The sequence below is a fragment of the Aspergillus niger genome (genome assembly GCF_000002855.4).
Source record: "Aspergillus niger supercontig An01".
Classification (NCBI taxonomy): Eukaryota; Fungi; Ascomycota; class Eurotiomycetes; order Eurotiales; family Aspergillaceae; genus Aspergillus; species Aspergillus niger.
Genome location: NT_166518.1, coordinates 2,113,400 through 2,135,721, shown reverse-complemented (window position 1 = coordinate 2,135,721; position 22,322 = coordinate 2,113,400). Strand labels below are relative to the sequence as shown.

At 50.7% G+C, this 22,322-nt stretch overlaps 6 protein-coding genes and 1 non-coding gene across 7 annotated transcripts; 3 read left to right on the top strand and 4 right to left on the bottom strand.

Moving 5' to 3' along the window:
- Positions 1 to 834: 834 nt before the first annotated feature.
- On the bottom strand, positions 835 to 2,201 carry An01g08950 (uncharacterized protein; the record flags this gene model as incomplete). The annotated part of the gene is made up of 4 exons (XM_001389279.3): positions 835 to 1,399; positions 1,467 to 1,912; positions 1,988 to 2,109; positions 2,171 to 2,201. The coding sequence occupies 4 exons, from the start codon at positions 2,199 to 2,201 to the stop codon at positions 835 to 837; spliced, it is 1,164 nt and encodes a 387-aa protein (XP_001389316.1).
- Positions 2,202 to 4,298: 2,097 nt separating this feature from the next.
- tRNA-His (GTG) lies at positions 4,299 to 4,382 on the bottom strand. Its single transcript has one exon. It is a non-coding gene; the product is annotated as a tRNA-His (tRNA).
- Positions 4,383 to 4,591: 209 nt separating this feature from the next.
- An01g08930 (uncharacterized protein) lies at positions 4,592 to 6,710 on the top strand (the record flags this gene model as incomplete). The annotated part of the gene is made up of 2 exons (XM_059750228.1): positions 4,592 to 4,640; positions 4,930 to 6,710. 2 exons carry the CDS (start codon positions 4,592 to 4,594, stop codon positions 6,708 to 6,710), a joined length of 1,830 nt encoding a protein of 609 aa, XP_059599709.1.
- Positions 6,711 to 7,263: 553 nt separating this feature from the next.
- On the bottom strand, positions 7,264 to 9,133 carry An01g08920 (uncharacterized protein; the record flags this gene model as incomplete). The annotated part of the gene is made up of 2 exons (XM_001389277.1): positions 7,264 to 8,905; positions 8,967 to 9,133. 2 exons carry the CDS (start codon positions 9,131 to 9,133, stop codon positions 7,264 to 7,266), a joined length of 1,809 nt encoding a protein of 602 aa, XP_001389314.1.
- A 636-nt stretch (positions 9,134 to 9,769) lies between these two features.
- Positions 9,770 to 10,446, top strand: An01g08910 (uncharacterized protein; the record flags this gene model as incomplete). The annotated part of the gene is made up of 2 exons (XM_059750218.1): positions 9,770 to 9,842; positions 10,055 to 10,446. The coding sequence occupies 2 exons, from the start codon at positions 9,770 to 9,772 to the stop codon at positions 10,444 to 10,446; spliced, it is 465 nt and encodes a 154-aa protein (XP_059599708.1).
- Positions 10,447 to 11,365: 919 nt separating this feature from the next.
- Positions 11,366 to 13,057, bottom strand: An01g08900 (uncharacterized protein; the record flags this gene model as incomplete). Its single annotated transcript, XM_001389275.3, has 1 exon — positions 11,366 to 13,057. The coding sequence occupies one exon, from the start codon at positions 13,055 to 13,057 to the stop codon at positions 11,366 to 11,368; it is 1,692 nt and encodes a 563-aa protein (XP_001389312.1).
- Positions 13,058 to 16,753: 3,696 nt separating this feature from the next.
- An01g08890 (hypothetical protein) lies at positions 16,754 to 17,425 on the top strand (the record flags this gene model as incomplete). The annotated part of the gene is made up of 1 exon (XM_001389274.3): positions 16,754 to 17,425. One exon carries the CDS (start codon positions 16,754 to 16,756, stop codon positions 17,423 to 17,425), a length of 672 nt encoding a protein of 223 aa, XP_001389311.3.
- Positions 17,426 to 22,322: the final 4,897 nt, after the last annotated feature.

Sequence of the window (22,322 nt, the reverse complement as noted above, 5' to 3'; positions counted from 1 at the left end):
GGAGGATTCACTCGGACAGGGAAGGAAAGAGAATCAGGGAGGAGGGGGGGGAGGTTCTACGTTGGGGTTCTATATACCATGGGTTGGAGCCCGTGGGAGATGCAGGCCCTCGCGGAAGTGGAGTACGAGAGAGAAAAGTGAAATAGAAGATAAATTATGACTAGATCATCCCACTTATCAATCAGTCGGGCCGCCGGATGAAGGTAAAATGAGGAGGAGGCATCCACGAATGCGAGGCCTGAGACGAATCAGATAGCCCATCTGATATCGACTAGTACTACCGAATACTGGGCTGTACGTGAGGAACGGTTTCCCACTATCGCCCGAACTGGTAGATTTCTCGGAGTCCCACCCAGCATACAGTCCCACAATAGCTTGATCCCCAGTTCAGGTAGAGAACGCCGACTTGGCAGGGCTTGGCTATAATATCTCCGACAAGGACCAGGCTTAAAGATGGCAGTCGGACAGATTTTTTTCTTCTCGCCATTTGCAAGCGAGCAGATGTTGTCTTCTGCCTCCAATCTTATCATGTTGTCTGGGCGCTGGCTTATCTGATGCTGGGCCCTTGTCGCGCCAAGAGCGGGTATTACGCTAGTATTCTTGCGGTAATTCGTTGTACGTTTAATTACGGTTGCCCTACTTTCATTTACTACTTACTACTCAGAATTATCCTGCCTTCGTCTACACTCGGCGGAACTGGCGCCTATTTTTTCTTGGGTCGCCATGGAACCACAAAGCTGCAAGAAGCAATTACAAATTACAATCTACCTACATTACCCGCATGACGCGGTTTAATGAGCAAAACCCACTCCGTTGTCTATACTAGCACTATCGCTACACAGCCCTAACCTCCGCTTCCTTCACAGACATGGGCCCTCCGACACCAGTTTCTTTCGCCTTGCCACTCTCTGCAAAAATCCCCGACTGCTCCACCGGCTCAACGTCCTCTTCTTCCACTGGCCGACGAAGAATGGCCGCTATCACCCGGGCCTTGAACGCCTGGTAGCGCGCAATCATCGGGTCAATAACGGGGATTGCACCACGCCGCTCCCGATACATCATCGCAGCATAGGCGAGTATCACGCAGATCCAGAATAGATTATAGCCGATCACAGATCCGTATGTGGCCGAGTTTGTCCATCCCAGCAAGGCGTTGAAAATGCCCCATCCACCGCCACCTCCCAACTCGGGGTTGCAGCAGTTGACGTGCCAGATGCTCTGTCGGATATCATAAGACCCAGGGCCTGACCCCGTTTCGGAAGCATCCCCACCAATGATGTTGTTCCATGCGTTGTTTTGGAAGTACCATATGCCACGAGAGAACAAGCCTCCGGCTACCAGGTAGAGGAAGCAGGTCGAGACAATTAAGAAAAATTGCATGGTTGTTTCGCTGCCTCCTCTATAACATGCAATGTCTGCATTAGCTGGTGCCACCCAATGAGTAACAGTACATGGATTTTTCTTACCGATAAATCAAATATCCCACCAAGCATCCTGCAATGAGACCGCACACTACCGCCAAAGGAAAGGAGGTAGCCGGCAACCCCAACCCAACACCACCGACATAGACCACTGCCTCCAGACCCTCACGAAGAACTGTGATAAAGGGCAAGATGAACATGACGTATTTCTCGAGCCACATCTTCACTCGGCCCCTGCGCGAGCTATTGGTGTTACGGTGGTGCTGAAGAGCCTTGGTGAGTTTGACCCGCCATTTCTCCTGCAGCTTTGACACGCGCAACAGGGCCGCTCCCATGACCGCAATGATAAGGGATGCTAATATTCCTAGGACTCCTTCCCAGATATCTTCGGTGCTGGAGAACGTGTCCGTGCCAAGGCCGTAAAAGGCGCCAATCATGCCGGCGCCGACGCAGAGGCATATGAATAGTCCGAGTGCGCATCCTAGCCAGACCTGGAGTGGGAAAAAAAACATCATCAGCAGCGAACTTTGGTGGTGATGGCACGCTGAAGCCGTGAGTACACTTACTTGCTTCACGAGTCGTTTATACGTGTCACCCCCTTCATTCCCAAGTGTCTGCTTCAAGAAAGCCAGCAGCACAGACACAACCACGCTTGTTTCCAGGCATTCTCGAAAGCAGATGAAGAACACTGGCTGGGATCAGTAACCCATCATTTCATGAAACCTTCAGTTTTGTTGTGGTGATCTCACCAGTGACAGCAAAGACCGGGTTATTGCCCATTTTGACGACAAAGGGAAGAAAATCTGCCCTTGGAACACAAGACAGAGACACGCGACAGCTGGGAATTATTTTATCAGATCATCTTTCGAGATACGAGATCCGCTGATTGATAAGTATTTCTCGCTTGGCAAGTTTTTCCGCCTTTTTTCTTTTTTCTTTTTTCTTTTAATTTATTTTTTTTCCCAAGCCACGTCTGTCTATCTTACCCCTCACCGTAAAACAGATTTTTACAGGTTCCCATCTTACCATACCGTGTACGACCCATGCATCAGATTGATATGATTGCTGTTGGGGTGATGCGAGGTGGGAAGGGGGGTTGGATTCACACTCACCGTGGTCGGTCGTGCCTATCACCCCACGTCCACCGAGCCAATCGGATTGGGTATCCGTCCGCTTATTATGACTAGAATGAGACACTGGCGCCATTCATTGACCATCCCAGTCACACGTGCTGGGTGAGGGAAATGTGCCTATGGTGGAAATACGGGATAGTTATTGGGTAGGTGGGGGTTGCGGGTCAGTCATTCATTACTACTGACTGGTTCACTCTTTACAAGATGCCATTGGGAATGTCAGGGTCCTCTACGGTGCTGAGTCGAGACTCAGATGAGACATCTGATAACTACTCCCCTTCCTTTTCCAATCAGGCCTACGAAGTGCATCCTTGAGACCAGGAAACATTGCGGTAGGAACCACACTCTCTGAAACCAACCTTTTTCAGCATGTTGTCGGAAAAATGCCATCATCTAGCGCCAGTGATTTCATATCGTGCAACGCTGGGATGATACTTCCCGTTCGACTGCCGAGATCGCCAATAGGAATGCGGATCATCTATCGGACGGCTCGCGTGCAGCTCCCTGCCTCTCTGGCTTGTCTCACCCACTTCATCCGAGGTCCGAGTGGCATCATGGTGAAAGTTCATCAAAACTTCACCGACATAGCGTACATGTTTCAAGGGGGCACGGGGGATTCATCCCTGCCATTGGTCGTCCCCTCTGCTCCTATCGAGACAATTAATTTGGGGGTACATACACTCAGCAAAAAGAGGACGATACGAATGATGTTGGGAACATGACCCCTCCAACGATTGGCTCATGTCAAGCTTTTCCTGGCACGAGGTGTGGATACTTCGGCCAAACTTTGTTCGGGCCCGAGCGAAAGGAGTATAGCTTCATGTTCCTGGACATTTGGGCTGGTCGAGAATGTGGCTGTGGATGATCCGTGGAACTGCCCACTGTTTACGCAGGAAGTTTCTGTTTGAATTACCGTTCAGACAATGGTGCCTAGTGGTATTATTCATGCATGTGTGTCTTACTTGATTGTGGTTTTGGAGGGTGGTGTTGAGCGAGACAGGTAAGGTAGTATGCTAATCTACAGATTGTGCTGGGGCGACTGTTCTGCTGCAGGACTCTACTCTCTGTCTCGTGCTATGGTAGAACATACGTAGGCGTGGGTTACTCCCTGGTTAGTGTGATTGTCTGTCAACCGAGTTGATCGCACTTGTTGCTCCTACAGTGTTCCGTCGGATCCATGGGAGTAGCCAGCCACTAAATACACCACAGGTGACTTACTGACTTTTGTGGATATGACGGTGAGAGTTACCGCTCAGCTCTATGAATGCTTATTGTATATCTCTCGTGATATTAATATATTATTGAGTGCCATACTACTACTGTATTCACTATCATGCGGCTGAGTGTGGCCCCTTCTCTATATAACCAGGACAGTACTCAGGCACAGCATCACACACTCTCCATACCACTGGGTACTACTATTGGTAAAAATGAAGTAATGATATAGAATGCGAAATATCTCTTTACTTATTTAATATGATATGATTATGATGGCAATCTAAGCGGAATGCTATATATATATGTTGATCCCCTTTGCCCACACAGTTTCGGTCACTTGAAGGTTCATTGCAATGGGAGAGAGAATAATGTACTATGTGGCATACTACCGTTGGAATTGGAAACAGAAAAAATGGCTATCATATAATGGCCGCCGAAAAAAAAAAAAGGTTAAATGAGCGATAAAGTGCCCTACAAAAAAAGAAAGAAAAAAGAAATGTCAAATCAGGCTCAAACGCCAACTTTTTGGCGCTGCTGGGAATCGAACCCAGGTCGAAACGGCGCTGCGGAGAACCACAACGTTTCATGATGACCACTACACTACAGCACCCTGATTTGTTGAAAGTTGGTTCATTATTGTGCATAATATTCTACCACTTATCGATCATCAACTCTCCACAGCTCAGGAAGTTCCAGGTCAACGCTCAGGATGCTCGGTTCATCCCGTTCATTTCAACGAACCCTTCATCTATTTGTCGCATACAGTAGGGAACAAGCCGGATTGGTCTCGCAGTGTGGACTGCCTGATTGTGGCCCGCAATGTCAAGCGCCGCCTGTGATTGGCTGGCACACGTGCTGCCCCTGCTGGGTTATCGATAAGCATCGCGTCGCTTTCTTTATCGCTGCGCCATGTCTATTCCATCTCCATCTCCTCCTTCATCTTCTCCACATCCTCTTCGTTTCTCTACCTCTCCCTCCACTTCTGTCTTCTATGGAAGCTCTAGAACCTCCAGAGGCAGACTTGCCTGTTTATCGTTTCCCCAAACCCGTCCCCTTTGAGCTAGCCCAACATGCAGCCATCTTCTTCGAAGAGCGACTCTGTCCGTTCCCTTCGCATCGCTATTTCTTCTTTGTCCACATCTGACCTCTCTTTTTAGATACGCAAGCTCTCAATTTCCTCCTGAATATCCTCACATCCGGTACCGTTGCCTCAGCGCCAGTATATACTCCACCGGTCCAGCAACTCGCCCTAGCCGCAACTCTCCTCATACACCCTTCCACCACCACGCGCGCGAAAACAACCGAGGAGGAAGAAGCACCCCTGGCCGCTTTACGTCTGCTTCGACTGACCAAAACCCTCGTCGGACCCATCTCTTCGAAGCTCAGCGTCGCATTCTCTTTCAACAAACCTGACTTCCCCCGCCATACAAGACGACGTCCTGTGGCAGAAGACATCCCCCCTCCCTCGGATCTATCTTCCGAGGATACGAAACCCTTGAACTTAGATCTCGGCCAGTCGCTTTCCTTGTGGTCCAACGCAGAAGACTTCTGGCATGTCGTTGGTTGGGCGTTCAACTGTTCTGTCCGCCATCGCCCCCGCTGGACGTGGTGGCAGGTCTGGCTTGAATACATGTGTGATGTTCTGGAGAGTGATTGGAACGAACGGTTTCGACAGTACAAGGAGGCTCACACCGGTAACGCCATTAGCGAACAGGGACCACCACCCTCCCCAAAGAAAGGTCGACGGAAAAAAATGCATCATGACGATGACCCAGCCCTCCATATCCTCAGAGAAAGCCTCATATTCCGTTACATCCACGGAGCTAGCACCACATACGGTCCATACCGGCGCATCGTCCGCTCCATCTTTGCAGACGGTGGCTCGACCTCTCGCAATGAGTTTCGCGAAGTCTTCGACAATGAACTCAAATACGCACAAGCACACACCTCCACCAGCAGAAAGCGCAGTGCGCAGGTCAACATCGATGAGAACGAGTTCGGTGACTACCTCACGGACGATGATCCGGTCGAGGATGGAGAATGTGACAACGAAAACAAGGATACCGATGAGACGAACGCCAATTTTGAAGGTGAGGTATATCCATCTGATTCAAACACCAGCAGGACCAAACGTGCCCGGGAGAAAGCTACCCCTCGCCGGGCACCCCAGCCCAAGCGCAGAGGCAAATCACTAGCCCTTGGCCCCAACGGCATCAACACACCCCCCGGCCCATACGGCGGCTCTGCCCCAAGCAGCAAATTTGGCGCTCGTGTACCCATCGAAGAGCTCCCCACCAAACACATCCCCTACATGCACGGCGATGTCGGCTTTTACGGAGGCATGCGCTCGCTCGGTCTCCGACAACGACTCCTACAACTCCTCTCAACCGTCTCCCAATACCTCCCCGACGACTTCATCCCCCTCGAAGACCTTTACCATCTCTACGCCGAAAACATCCGTCACCTGCCCCTCCCCGTCTTCCAAGCCTTCATCAGCCCCTCCACCCTCCCTTACCTCTCCGGGCCTGCCAAAACCACCCTCTGCGAATTCCTCCTTTTTCGCATGCGCGAGTCCGCCGCCCCCGACAGCGACGAGGAATATCTCAACCAAGCCAAACTGGAACAATGCTTTCTACCCTACGCGGCCAGCACAAAGTCCATAGCCGACAATACCAAGGTCTCCATTGCCTTGGAGTCACTGATCATCCTCCTCGCCGATAATGGCATGCTAAGCGTCACGAAGAGTCTGCGAGAAGCAGTTCATAAGGGCGTTAATCGCCGATTCGACCGGTCCGAATACCAATCGAAGAAATATGTTCAGGAGGCCTATAGGTGGGCGGATGATATCGAGCGAGCATGGCTAGAGGAGAGTGCGGAGCGATTGTATTTCCTCGTGCAGATCATTCTGCCCTTCGAGGGTAATGCCACTGCTGCATGATGCTTGTCCCATGAGGTACTAAGATGTTTTCTTTTTCTTCATTTCTCTCATTTGCATGCGTATATGTGATCGGAGTGAGCGATTCAAAAGCAAGCGCGTCATGTCTTTTTTTCCTTGTCTGGATATGATTTTTGCCTCGCTCATCGGTTATATACTGTCTTGAGACAGCTTTCGGCTATGTTTTATTGATGTATAGATAGTATAAATACCCTTTGCTAATTGAATCTACGAATCTGAATCTGGATCTGAACTTTGAAATGTCTATCAATTTCCAGCTGAATACTGCTTTTTATTTACATTTGATTTATTTTTATTGTGTTTTTTCCCGAACAGAAATATAGTAACCACTCATGCCAAGCAAACTTCGCAGTTGCACACACCACCGCACCAAGCGGCGTGAAAGGGATAAGAGAAAAGGAGGCAAATGAAAAGGGTATATCCACGACACAGGGGAGATAAAATAAACCAGACAGGCAGACAAAATAGATAAAGGGGGTAGAAAAAGAAAACACTAAACGCGGCGAACTATGAAAAGGCTCACTCCACTTTATATTTATGGAGGTGGCCTCGGCCCAATAATCTGCCGCCTAGCGCCCGCAGTAGAAGACCCAGCCCTAGCTGCTGCCTCCTGTGTCTGAAGCTGATTCTCCTCCCACTCGCGCTGACGTTCCCGTTCGCGCTCCATCTCGCGCTCCAGGAGGGACTTGGAGGCCCAGCCGCCGGCCTTGGTCTTCTCTTGGGCGGCGGCGCGACGGCTATTTTCGGCGTCTACTTCCGCAGTGGTTGTGTAGTCTTGGGGCCGGTGGGCAACGGGCTTCGGGGCAACAGGGGGCCGGTTGGATGCGAGGAATCGGTCGACACGGCTCTCTTGTGTGTAGGGGCTTTGGGGTGGAGAGGTGTAGCTTGTGGGATCGGGGAGGGGTCGTGGAGGCATAGGGGGCTTCGCTTCGGTGGGGTCGGGCAAGGGGCGAGGGGGCGTAGGTGGTTTGTCCCCGGCGGCGATGACGGGCTCAGGGAGGGGTCGGGGAGGCATGCTTGGGGGAATGTCTGATTCTGCGAGTGGCTCGTCGTGGTGCTTTTGCCATTCGGTCCGGAGCATGCGACGTTCTTGCTCGAGGGAGGACAGGTCGTAGCTGGGCTGGGCTGGGCGGGGGCTGCGAGGCGGCGATTTGGTTGCCCGTTCTTGGATGTCTTGACGTTCGCGCTCGTATTGGCGTTCTCTCTCCTTGGCGCGTTCTAGCTCGCGCTCGAGTTCGCGGATGCGTTGTCTCTCGCGGTTTTCGCTGGAGACTGGGGGAACGGGAGATGCTGTTGGTAGACTGGCTTGGTATTGGCTGAGGAACTGTCCGTTGAGACGGCTGTCTTGCGCCTCTCGCCGTTGCAGTCGCTCGCGCTCTAGCCTATCCTCCGTTTCCTTTTCTTCGCGCTGGCGTTGCCGCTCCTCTTCTTCCCATTTGCGCTGTTGCGCGTCCCAGCGCTTGCGCTCCTCTTCGACTTGACGCCGTTCTTTCTCCCTCAAACGGTTCGTTTCCTCCTCCCAGCGGCGCTCTTCCTCGATGCGTGCACGTTCCTCTTCAGCTTCGCGTTCCTGCTGGCGCTGGCGCTCCGCTTCCTGCTTCTCCAGAAGCTGCCGTTCTTCTTCCTCCTTTCTCCGCTTTTCTTTCTCCGCCAGGCTGGGAACACGCGGGGCAGCGGTAGTGATCTGCCGACGAGCACCAAAGGCAACGCCCTGGTTGCCCTGGTTGGCACCGCCCATGTAGCCGTACTGGTGAATGTTCCAGGCCGGGGCCGTGGCAAACTCATCCGATTTCTTGCTCCAGCTGCTGACTGGCTTCGGGGATCGTGCTGGGCTGGAGTGTCCGGATACACTCGATTTGGTGGGGGTGTAAGCGCCTTGGCTGGAACCGGTGGCATGCGGGCTCAGAGTGGCTGCCTTGCTTTGAGGGCCGAGTGCGCGAGGGAACTTGCTAGGCTGGAGAGCATTGGCCCGGCGGCTGAAAGATGTGAGACATTGTAGGACCTGTGCGGGGTCCTTGGCTTCGTAGAGATCGACGGTCAGGAAAACATCGTGCGGAGGGAGGCTGATGGGCTGCATTTGGCATGCGCGAAGGAAGTGAGAGATGTTCTCCATCTGCACGAAGGGCATCGAGGACTGCTTGTACTTGACGCCGGGGGAGACGGCCAAGTTGACTAGCCTGCAACATTGTTAGTGTCCATGAACGCCCCCAGATCGACACAGAATAGTCCTCATCTCACCTGCAGAGTGCAACGCCATCTTTCAAAGCATCCAGGAGATCTCCTGGCTGGAGTTTTTCGTGTAACACTTCTTCAATCCAGTCGCGGACTTCCGCAGCTGCCTGCGGGGTATAGCGGGACAAGCGCAGACTGCGCAAGTCCTTGTCAAGCGAAGTGACGGAGGCCATATTGAAATTCGAGCCGTCTCAATCAGAGTGTCTGGGACATGCAGACGAATTTATAGGACTGTTAGGTAGCTTGGGCGCAAAAAAAATACGAAATAAATAGGGGGAGTGGGTGTTTATAGTGGCTTCCGGTGGGACGAACCGGCAGTACGTCACAGGGGTTCAGGAGGGGGACGAGGCTTATGTGAGGGCGGATGAACCGGAAGATCAATCAGGGTCTGGATGAACTGGAAGGGGAGGAGATGAGAAGACAGATCACCGGGGATTATGAGGGATCAATGCAGAGAATTAACCGAAGAGGCAGAGACAAAACAAAAGCAACGAAGCCAAAGTTGGAGGGCGCAAGGCAATGCGGCGTGGAATGGAAATCGAACTCGAGGCCCGAAATAGAAAAGAAACGCCCAGAACAATACCGTATTGACGCCCCGTGACCGCCCAATCTTACCGATGACGTCCTGTCTGCCTGATGCTTGAGGTGTCGATCACCGCCCAATCATCGCCGCTTCAATTCATCTCGGCTTCATCATTTCGATGATCGGAACATCTTCCTCTCCCTCTGCGCAACTTCACCACCACTGCACTGCCTCAATTTAGATCGCATAGCCTTCGATCGACCACCATCCTCACTTCAATCCCTCAATGAGTCCGATCAACAGTCTCTGGTTCAAGTGGAAGAGCCTTCGCCTACCCTGGCGCAGGTCCTTCCTCGTCGGTAAGCCCATCTGCCATCTTCCATCTATAGCTCCCTAGGAACCCTCCTAACACAACCCCCCTACCCCAGGCACCGACCTACGCGGAAACACCTTCTGGGAATTCAAAGACCAACTCAACGCTGGCCGCTTCCGCCGCATCGTTAAAACCGATCCGAAAACCCACCTCGCCGATGTCCAAGTGAGCCGTAAGTGTTACCTATGCTTCTCATAGTACAACAACAGCTGACAACGCACCCCCGGAAAACTACAGCCCAATGGCACCAATGGCTTCGCTACGTCCGCGCAGACCCCCCGTCCATCCAAGAACAACAACAAGACATCATCCGACAAATGCAAATCAAGGAATTAGCCCGTCTGGCCGATGAACGCTGGGCCAGCAAAGCATCGTATCTGGATATGCCCAAAACCCAACAACAACCGCTCCCCGCCACCAACACGAGTGATGCGACGGTAGCCCAAGCAAACAAAAGCTCTTCGGAGGATACGCAGACGGCAACGGCGGAGGCTGCGAAGAAGGATGACCCCTGGGCGAAGGCGGCGGCAGGCGCTCCGGGTCAGAAGTGGCAGCCTGATTCGTGGAGCCCGACTGCGTCGAAGAGATGAGTAAGTGAGGTGTCTGAAGTGAGTGAGGTGGAGAAATGCAGCAGCTCGGCTTGATTACTTCGTATCTGGGCCCTCCGTTCTCTCGCTTCTAATCTGAAACGCGTACTGTGCATGTCAGACTCGTCACCTCTGAATTAGGCACATCTGGGGTTGCCTTGCCAGGTTGCCGTCCGTTCCCGAAATGCGGAACACGCCAGAAATAGGGAGAAAGGTGATTGGCCGTGTTTCGTTGTTGTCGTCGGAGCAACATCACAGACAGTTGCGAAACAAAGTATCTGTCGATGAGAGACATCACATTTTTTGGTGATCAGTGACGGGATAGGATGTTTCCCATGATTCTCGGCCATCTAGAGCTCTGGCTTAGAAAACTCCCATCTCTTGTATATTACGAACTATTACTGTAATATGAATGAACCTATGTACATTATTGTAACTGAAATTATCTACCAGGTCATTGTTAGGCGAACATTAATAAGCCCTCTTGTGGACGGGGAGGTATGTCGAAAGCAAAGGTGCTTGATTTCTTCGGTGTCGCCACCTAGCTGCATGTATACAAAATCACTCGCTTCCGTGCCAACATGTTTCAAGAATGCAGTATTAGTGGTATAGATTATATCCAACTAGTATGAGGTTGATAGAACCCGTATGCCCGCCAATCTAACGCTTTTAGTGAAATACAACTCCAAGTCCTTTTCGGCTCAAAAAGCAAAACTGACAGACGAACACCCAAACGACCGTTGCCTTGTATCGGGAAATGAAACAAACAGACAATAAGATAAAGTAATAAAAACAAACTCTCGAATGGTATAACGAACTTTCAAAAACTGGCTAGCCGCAGAACACAAATGACGAACAAACGGATACTGGCAAACGAGCGATGCACTGGATGGACATGTGAGTATTACTATTACATATGATATCAGCATAGAATGGCCTCCAGAGCTTCAACATCTCCTCCGGCACTCCGGACGGCTTGCAAGGCAGCCTCGCTGATCTCGCGGCGTCGAGCGCGGGCTTCTTGCTCGCGTCGTGCCTTGGTCTTGGAGCTGCCACTGGGTGCGACACCAGTGAGAATCCTCTTGGAGTCATTCTGGGTGAAATTCACGAAAGATACGGTGACGGACTTGTTGCCTCCCTTTGGACTGCCCGATGAACTATGGAGGCCCTTGACTGGCTTTGGTGCGCTCATTGAATTGGAGGAAAGCTTTCGGTTTATACTCTGGCGCTGGAATGACCTCCGGTGACCGTTGTGCATCATGCTTCCACTCTTTGGTGAGCCCGAGCCAGGAGACAGCGACGGGGAGCGTGAGTGGGTGGGAGGAATTTGCGGGGTGACGAAAGACGATGAATCCACTGACGATGCAGTGGGCTGCATGTAGGCGCGGCTCTCATGACCATTTGGAGCGGAAGGCAGGCCGGACGAGGGGAATGACGAATGTGTGTTTGAAAGGTCGTATGACGAGGGGTCCAGTTGAATCATAAGGCCCCCTTGCAGCATGTCACTCTGACTTGCAGAGTTCTGGATCGGTCTCTGTGCAGCTGGGGACGCCACCATCTGCTGATATGAAGGCTGTCGCTGTGGGACTCTTGAAGCCATTGGCGACCACCATGCTTGGCCATCTTGTCCACTCAGATCGGGGGTGCTGTATGGAATCCCAGAAGAGCCAAGAGAGTCGGAATGCCAGGAAGACATGGACTGAGGCCCTGAAGAATGTGGGGAGGAGAAGATGTCGTCAGCCGAAGGGGGGCTCGAGGTGGGCAACCCCGAGCCGCTGGACTGGCTTAAATATCTCGGGGGCTGCCCCGCTAGCGCAGCTGTCGACGGAGAAGGCATGGAGATAGCGGGCGACTGGTTGAAGATGCTGGTGTCATATTGAGGAGGCATTTCAGCTGATGCCTTGGGTAGTGCTTCGGTGCGGTTTAGGTGGACGGCAGAATTGTCTGCAGCCATATTCTCCTGTTGAACGAGAATGTCGGAAGGTGGTGGTGACAGTGGCAAGCGTTCATCCGAGCTGCGAAAGCTGAAGTTGTTGAATCGCTGCGCCCAGGCTTCAGGATACGCCATTCTATTCCGTTGGGGTTGAGTGGAGCGTGTTATGCCTGGGGAGAAGCTCTGCTTGTGCAGCGGACCACGACGATCATTAGGTTCGCGATGACGACGTATCACCTTGGGCGTAGTCACAGCACTTTTGGTGGTCTTACGACTAGGGGTTGCTGGAGTAGTCGATGGAGAAGGGCGGGTTTCCGGAGCGCACGCTGTCGGCGGAGCTTCGTAGTTGACACCCAGCTCAGAAACGGCAGATGGATGAACGGTATCCTGTAGAGAGAAATTCTGGCCTTGGCCGGTAGAAGAGTCCGCGTTCTGGGGCAGACACCAAAAGTCTTTACTCCAGTTTTGGGCTGGTTGCTGATGGGGTTGCGCTGTTGATGTGGAGATGGCCGGAGAGTGCTCGCCAAAGTCGCTGGACAATGACTCAAGCTGAAATATTTGGTCAAGATCGCCAGGGAATGAAACATCTTTGTTGCCATCCACACTGGAGCTGTCCATATTGACGTACTGATTAAATAAATCTAAATCATTCAAGGAATGGTCGAACTGCTGGGCGAACATTGTGCCAGACGGGGTGCCGCTTTCCGTTTGCGGCGACGACCAGAGTAGCTGTCAAAGGTCGACCCAACGAACACTTGGGCCGAGTAGATATGACTGGCGACGAAGGCCGCGGAAGCACAGAAGCTTGACGCAGAGGAAAGCTTGACGCAAAGTAAGGGACGGCTAAGCTAGCCGAGTATCCGTCCAGAATGGCCGTGGTGATGACGATGGCTTGAAGTGATGATGGAATGCACTGGCAGTGTTGGAACAGTTTGACGAGTTGACAATCGAAGAAAACAGTGCACAAAATGCAAAGTAGACAAAGCAAACAAACAACAGACAGAGGGCTCCTATTTGAATTGCTACGATGGGCCCCAGCCTCTGGATTCTCCGCTGGATTCTGTGCACATTCCAAGAGCTCTCAACAAGGGCAAGATAGGCAGGGAATGTGCCATCAAGGAATACGCAGCCCCTCGATATGGCCCACCCCATCCCAATTGCCCGAGCAGAACGGCCCATGCCTTTCCCACAAGCCATTGTCGCCAATCAGGAGGAGTGCAAAGTCGGTGGCTGATTCGTGCCATCCACTGCCAGACACCCTCTACCCAGTGGGCTCGGAGCACTGATGGCCACCCGCGGGAATGCAACCTTTACTATGCCAGAAACAGGGTGCAGAGGTATCAGCAGGGCGAATATGGGCGGGTCTCAGAGGAACCAGCGAGCACTGAGCCAATGACACCGACCTCGCCATTGTTTGATAATCGATGTCGAGGCTGGATCGAACTATGAGTGTCACAATGGAGGTCGACCGGCTTCGACGGCTCGACGCGTCAAGGGACGACGTGGAGAGGGGGCTCAACGGGCTGACTGACACCTGAGTGTAAGCGTCATTGGGTTGCTTTGGCTCATCCTGAGTCGTATACGTAGGATAGCAGCCTCAAATGATTTGCACTAAATTTCCCCGACCGAACCTTTGCTCCACGCTCTTCCCGCATGGTGGAGCTAATGATCTTCGGGTACTCATTGAGCTACCGTTGGTGAGCTGGGTGGCCTGAACATTGGAATGCTGGGCCTAGCAAGAATGCACACCCCCCGTAACAATGCGTGGAAAGAAGGATTTGGCATCCTGGATCGAAGCCCCTCCTGTATGCTTTTTGCATTAAGCATTAGCTCAAAAAAAAAGAAAGAAAATTCCTCTTCTTAGATCTGTAGATTAACTCGTCGTTTAACACGAGTTTCTATAATTATCCCCCTTCACGGGCTGAAGTCCTGGCGAAGGAGGGAGGACATAGCTATTCGCATTCAGCTCTGGCCTACACGTTCAGTGAGTGTGCTGAGCTCTGTACCCATTGGCCTTGGATTACGCTGAAGAATAGGCGGTCCGTATCGTAGATTCGGCTTTGCGAGGGTCGGAACTCTAAGTGTGATGTTTCATCGCGATTTCTTTGTTTCTTGTCTCAAGATAGATAGTATGATTCGCCAGTCTATTGAGAGTTTAGTGCAGCATAAGTTCGTCTCAGAAGCGAGGCCGTCTCATTTCCCTGGCCAAGTTGCCCTTTCTTTGTCCCGAATCCTCAGCATCTGGTGGAGCTGGGGTTCGTAATACTTAGGCTTACGAACGACAGGCGATCGGGGCAAGGCCACGCACTTCCGAGAGACGTTGAAGGCAAGTGGTGGTTTGGAAGATGTCTTATCAGGGGTTCGCCGAAACCGTCGTTCTGGCAGGTACAGTAAGTCGAGAAAGCCACCCAGAAGAATTTCTAGGGCCAGCTTCTTTTAGTGCGTTAAGCATACCAACACCTAAACATAGACAACCGAGCATGGAGTGTTGCTAAGTGTGGAGTATAGATTCTCTGATCAATTGTAAGTCATTCTCGACTATGAAAGTCGGACGAAGATGGTGGGCATTGTAGCAAAGGCAAGCGGTAGTGCCGCTTATTTCCTTTTCGGGAAGTCACTGTGCCGCGGTCCCCTCGACAAGGACTGACTCTCTTTCAAAGAAAAGTAAACCACCAGCTTTGGATTGGGGTGGAGAAAGAAGCCAGATATGGATTAGAGCCCAGGAACATGGATGGAGAGGATATCTAAGCGAAGAGGCCAGCTCCAGCAGTGAAATGTCGACAATCAATGTTACCTCAAGTGTACACAGCATCCCACCCATGATGAGAAACACTCACCGGCGGCACGTAGAGACTCCGGCACGGAATTACTCGCAGCTCCGAGCCGAGTAGTGACGAGCGCTGATTGGAGGAAATAGCGAGACTCGGCCGCAACAGCTAGACCTAAAGGAGCATTCCGCGATCGGCCCGATGGCAGCGCCGGAAAGGAAAGGAAAGGAAAGGGAGGCAACAAGGCCAAGGTCATGTGGTGATGACGGAAATCTGACTGACACCCGCGAGGTTCGCCTTGTTCCCATCCCTTTCTTCCACCCCAGCACTGGTTACTGTGCTATTTCTCATCCATTCTAGACACTTCTCGGCGTACAGTCGTCGAGACTTATCATACCTGAACTTCCTTTGAGGGACTGTCTCTCAACGAATTTCTGTTCTTTACCCCTCGTCCCCTCCCGTTGCACCACTCGTATCCCCACGAAAAGTGGGCATGACATTATAGCGCCAGGGCATCGGCCATCGGTTATTGCCCCTCTTTACGAACAAAGCACCCAGCCAAGTTCCGAACGGAGCCCATAACGCCGTCATCCTCACGCAGAGTTGACGGATACTACCCAAGCACTATTCAACGCGTCGCGGTATTTGCCTAGCATCAAATACTGCGCCTTCTCATTCAACTCAACAACCGAGTTCACAGACGACCCAGCAGTCTATATGTATCACGTCAGACACTCCATCGAAATCGAACGTGTATTCAAGGGCAAGAAAGGGCTTAAACCGTATATCTCGGCCAAGAACCTTACCAACAACCAAACGCGCATGCGTCTTGACTCAAAACTATCCCCCAACTTGAAGTGAATTTACAGATATCCATAATGTTTTGCGAGGTTATTCTGGTTAAGGGCCTTCTCGGCTCTCACTAGGCGGCTACTACCTTTGCGCCTGTGCTTCACCATGGATTCCTTCAAACCATTTGGAGGCCTTCGAAGCCACTATTTGAAATCCAAAAATCTCCTCTCTGCATTTTTCGCCCAAGGCAATTGACTTCTCTTCATCCCAGTCGCTACGAGTGCGAGTGGGAATCTCTTTGTCAAGTCTGCTTTGGATCTTCTTGGTCATTGCCGCTGTTGGCAATTTTCTTTGACCAGATTATTCTGCCAAAGGCCTCTACCAAAATGAGCCCACAAAACATGAACAAAAAGTCATGGGAGTCTCTCTCTTCAACGTTTTCTCAACTTGAAGTATCGATCTCTCATGACAGTTGCTATGCCTCGGACGAAGTCTCTGTCGTGTCGACCAAGCAAACCACCTCGAACACCTCTGGTGTCTCAGGCCCGGTGACTGCAACCGAACCGTCTCTTGGTTCCTTTTTGAAGCCCATATTGAAAAGACCGTATTCCGAAATCGAAGAAGATGAGGAATCAGAGTCGGGCTATGCATCGGAAAACTCGGAATACGACTACGATGCGATTTTCGAAGACAGTGATGACGACGATGATGATATGTACCATGTCTCGGGGTGGGACGACGCATCCGATATAATGTCCGAATATGTGACGAAGACGATTCCGAATCCTTGGATGGATCTTTCATCTCTTTTGGACCTATGGTCCGATTTGACACAAACATACGCTATATCGATGCTCCAGTGTCTCTGGACGATGATGAAGACTGTGATGCAGAGCTGACTGGCCACGAGCTCATGGAACGTGCACTGGCATCTGGCACACTCCGGTTCAAGGAGTCAGTCGACGACCTGGACGTCGACGATATTGAGGATGACGAATTCAGCAGTACGCTCGAGTCGATCAAACAGCTGCCTGAAGAGCATACCAGTGACGTCGTCGACCTGGACAAGAGGCTGTTCCTCGCCTACATGAATGGCATAAATGGGATCCCTGATCTTGAATACAAAGCCCGCCTGCGCAAACAAGCGAATGACTTCTACATCGGTCGCCTGGATTCGCCGTACTTGGACTTAGATAGTGCCAGCGGGACCTATTTTGACAATGTGCTGAATCACGTCATTGGGCTTTTCCGCAACATAGTTGCCAAAGAGGACTTTGGAGAACTTGCCAGCCTCGTCAATGGAGAAGGCGCCTCAGAGCGTTCCTCGGGAGCCGGTAGAAGTCATAATAAGGACTTGCTGGCCAAGATCGAGAATCTACTCTCCGAAAGACTAGCGTGTGACACCGATGTAGGGCCAGACGAGCTTAGCTTCTTCACCAGTGGTGTTGCGTATGCACTGGAAAACTGGAATGGCTTTTTGGTCCACTAGAGTCAAAGATCATACAAAACATGATGACATGACGGATGAAAAGAATTTGAAAACTGGAACTGGCCCAGATATTGATTTTTGCTTGTCATTTTCTTTTTACGGTGTGCCATTGCACGGCACGACCGATTCCTACCAAAAGCTCATGAGCGGGGTTCAATAGTCCTGATGATTTTTATCAATAGTATGACATTGAAATAAAAAGTGCCTATTACTGAAAGTGCCTCTCCCCATACCAAAGGTCATAGGTCGTGAATTTTACCAGCCAAAGAAGGCAATAGACACGACCCGGGCCGTCCAGAAGAATACTGTCTCATCATCGGAACAGTACCTGAAACATAGAAGTGTCAATCATATGCCATACGATGCTATTGAACAAAATTTCCCTGTCAGTCTTGAAACAACGTTTTGTCCATCAAGCAAGGCACAGCCCGTCCAGCTGTAACACACATTGTCATACTACAGGCATAGTAAGTACTTAAGACGGGGGAGGTGGATATTCACCTGACCTGAAACACGAGGCTTGGGGAGTGATACCCGGACCTGCCGTGAAACCGGTCGCTTGGGGGCCAAACAATACTACCGGCAAGTAGTCTAGGTTAGAGTACTCGGTATGACATGGGCCATTTACCTCCGAGTTTCAGTCCCGTTCTAATTAGCGCAAAGTAGTGAGTGCATGTCAGCAAATCCTTGCTTGCTTACTTAGTCACTCCCTTACACTGACTACGGCATAGTCACCAGTTTATTTTCATTGGAAGAAACAACTACTGACTTCCAACAGATCAGAGCTGATGTCAGATCAGATCAGATCAGTGGGCCGCAGCAGCAAATGACTCAATGCATCAGCCATGCCACAGTCAAACCAAACAGGCTGCAACTAACCCATAGTTAAATTAGGTAAATAAAGGAGCCTGGAGATGGGATTAATTAGTTAATCTAAACTGCCTTATGAACGGAAAACGGAATTCGCCTATAGCCAGTCAAGTATTGACTAGACTACTTGTGTTAGTATGCATGCAACTAACTTCGTACTAACATCTTAGTTACCGAAGCCACATCGCCTCCACCGAGCCAGTTAGATCGTATGATTTTAATGAAAGTGTGATGAGTTGGTTGGAATGCTGTGTTGTTCTATGCTAAATACACTCTAGTGTGCTTCTTTTGTTTCTATTGTTGATTGCTATTTGTATTACCTACAGCATAGCCAGTGTGGAGCACAGCACATACAGTAACATGTCAAGTTGGCTAGCATGAGATGGGGACCATATGCAAGTCATCATCCATTCCATCGACTGTGCTTGGTCTGATCGGTCGGGGTTCGGACTTTGAGTCCATTTCCTTTGTACTTGTGTATACCGGGTTTGGTTCTACTTACTGTGGTGTGTCCATGCAAGCTGTGCCAGGATGTGGCACACACGCACACGCACATGCGATCGATCGAACGATCGAACGATCGTCCCTCTAATCCCTGCAATGGATGATGCTGCTGGAATCCCTTGCCTATCGTGGCGGATGGACTGGGCTGGGCTGTGTGACAGTGCCCAACACACGGGTATCTATCGGGATGGACGGTTCACATGCTGTAGATACTGCGTACAGGGGGACATATTCGATTAAACTGGTGAGTACTTAATACTGAGTAGGTTCAATGGGTAGCAGCCAGTCCACTGTATCGGAGTATATCTCGTTGTTTGTAGAACCAGAACCTCAACTCTAGTACTTGATCAGTTACTTCAACATAATACAAAGCACGACAATCCTTGCACGCTACACAGGAGCATGTGCGGGCTAGGGAGTGAGTGATTGCGGGGTTAGTTTGGACTCAAGGCCAACTGCATAGTACTACATGGGAATGTGATTTGTGCACAGAGCAGCCAGTTATGGTTATCTAGAGGTCTAGATCGTGGCGATCTTGGGTAGATAGTAGTGGAGATCTCATCAGCTGGAGACGTCCGTCGATGTCACTGCTTGGGTGTGCATTCGAGATCTTCGGGGTAGGTATGGTTGGGCAGCAAGTAGTATTGATCTCATCCCGTTATTATGCGACATGGGGGTAGTCTAACTGGATAATAGTCTTTTGACTATTGAACAGCCACTCCCGCGGCGCTAGGATGCATGGCATAGGACGAGGTGATGCTGTGATGTGGTTGGTGTGATTGAGATGCAGTTGCTGTTGTTGCTACCAGGCTGAAGGTGCCAGGATCGGAGGTCTCCCGTGGGGATTGTATTCTAGTCTAGACTCAGGTTGATTGTCGACTGTTTGATTTGATAGATAAAGGATCTAGACGCAGCTGAAAAGAAGAAAGCCAAGTCAATAGCTGAATCACTCATTGATCAATTCATGTTCTAGAACTCTCTTGTATCGCATCGTCTCAGTTTGTTCCAAGTCCTTGGCACCAATTTGACAGCTTAACCCCCGCTACTTTAGACTATTAGTCTCTTTCGATTGATGGTCCTTGGGAGAATATGTGTGCTAACTAGCATATTCTTAATGGATGAGTCGATATAGAGTATGTACCTACCGTATATTTCCAGCCTATTGGGACTTCCCATTTACTATCGACCCCCATCGCTTAATATAGCCACTGATTGAGTCATGCAGTGTGGTCTCAGCTGGAGTTTTACGTGGATATTTCCCCATTCAACTAGACCCGACTGGGCTGAGCTGAACCTGGGACCTGAACGGACTCAGCGGAGAGAAAGACAAAGTGGGTATAGCGACCATATCCGAGATAGATTAAAACCTGTAGTCGGAAACCAATCATAGACCAGCGTCCCCTGGTGTACCCGATTAACTATCCGAGGACTTACCCGGAACGGCTATATCGAGGGCCGTCCGAACCACGGAATGTGTGAACCACGGAGGCCACTGTCTACCAATGGTCATGACTGAGCATGCCTGGGTACTGGGATCGGTCCACTAGGATGGCACGGAGAGGAGATTTTTTGGATGTTTCCTGTGATGCTGTATGTATGGTTATTCGATCGCGTGATGGTGGGGTATGGTGTTGGTGGGTGTCCCTGAAATGGTATTTCAAATCTTTGGCTTTTTACCTAATTCGTATCTAGTAACTACTTACCCGGATTGCAGGGATCAGGAATAAATAGCAAGAAGATAGACTTAGTACTTACTCCATAGTGACTTCGGGGACGGCACATCCAAGAGGGATATGCCCTGTGCTTCCCAGCAGCTTAATACTGAGAAGGAAGGTCGGAGGATTTTTGTGGTCCCGAATAGTCATATAAGATTTGTCAGGGCGTCCTTTAGCCTCATATGGCAATTCAGTAGCGTATGGGGTAGATATGGAGAACTTGTGTGCGTGTGCTGGAGAGTCATGCAGTACGCTCATGCATTATTGTCGTTACTACCCACCGATGATCTACCTTGTCAGTTCCGTTCAAAAGATCGCCATTCTGATGTTTGCGACCTCGTCTCGGTCGTCATCCCTTTTGCTTGTATGAAGTCCGTGACGGCTACACGGTGGGTTGACAGGAATGCCTAGCATTTCTGGAAGGAAACGGGACCCTTGTTTTCGAGCCTCATTGCGTAATTTCTCGAAAGAAGTACCATTTCATCTCATCTCTAATTCTTCAGAGTCTCAAAAGGTGAAAGAAAGAGGAAGAGGGGGGAGGGGATGCCCGTGGTTATGGGGGGTGGATCCCATGTCCATTGGCCCTGGCACGGCTGCCTTCCGCTTCGGCCCAGGGGTATTGATTGGATTTAATAGTCGGAAATCAGAGTTTGACCTTGTGTTGGATGGGTCTGGATAAGTATTTTCGGGAAGGATATGAGGAGCCGAAATCTGGTACGGCCAATAGACGGGCTCAACCGTGGCATGTCTCTTTGTTACTATTCTTTAGGCAGAGGGAGGAGAGAGAAGAAGAGGGGGAATCCAGGAAATTCGTTCAGGAACATCACGGATAATTTTACTCTCAGAGACCTTCCATTTTCATTAAAGTCCAGAGAATTACTAGTGACATCCAACCTCGCCTAAGACGAGAGTAACCTGGAGGCGGCGTGGCCAAGCAGGCCAACACGGGTCGGTTAAGCGGTTACAGACGTACAGTAGCGCCCCTTTCCTGCAGTCGGACGGTTTTAGGGTTTTGTTTCGAAGGCTGAGTGGGGCGCATTTGTTAGTCGGTTTGGCTTCTGGAGATCGTTGTCTTTCTTGGGGGCTTCGCTGCCTTTTCCTTCGTTGCTTCTCTGGAAAGAAAAAGGAAAAATAGCTCATGGACTTCTTCCAACGGTCTTTAAGCCACGGTTGTTACTATTGCTCATCCAACCAAGGTATTACTCCATCAATAAATCAAGGCTTGGTCACCTAAGGCAGTTGAGCTGCTTCTTAGAGCAACAGTCCCTCTGCTGCTGGAAGGACATCCATGGTTCATGGCGGCCGAAAGATCCCAATAGTACCACGTTGTTGTTGTTGTATGACACACACGCACTGCATTCACCGTCCGAGTGGCAAGATCGGCAACCCGCTCGTGCCTGGAGACATCCGACTCGTGGTGAGTCTAATGCTCTCCAAAGTCAAATCAAATCATTTCCATTTGGTCTGGTAGATGATACTTTGTAGATAACACCTCCAATATACTTTTGTACTAAATGCAACTGGTACAACTGGTACAACTTTCAAGAATCCGGAGATGATTGCCAGCCCATCCCCTTCAAAGTACGGATAAGACTTTCCACCGCAAGATTTGATAATCCCAAGTTAGTCTTCACCGTTCATAGCGACCGTCGCCTCCCATCAATCTCCCCCTGCTCCACTTCCCCCTCGACCCTCATTTGCCTCTGCTTTCTCTTCTTCCTCCGGGAGGGAAAAGGGTGGGATCCACCTCTCCTGATTTTGCTTCGAGTAAAAAAAGACTAAAGTGGTACTAACTCGCCCAGTTAGTC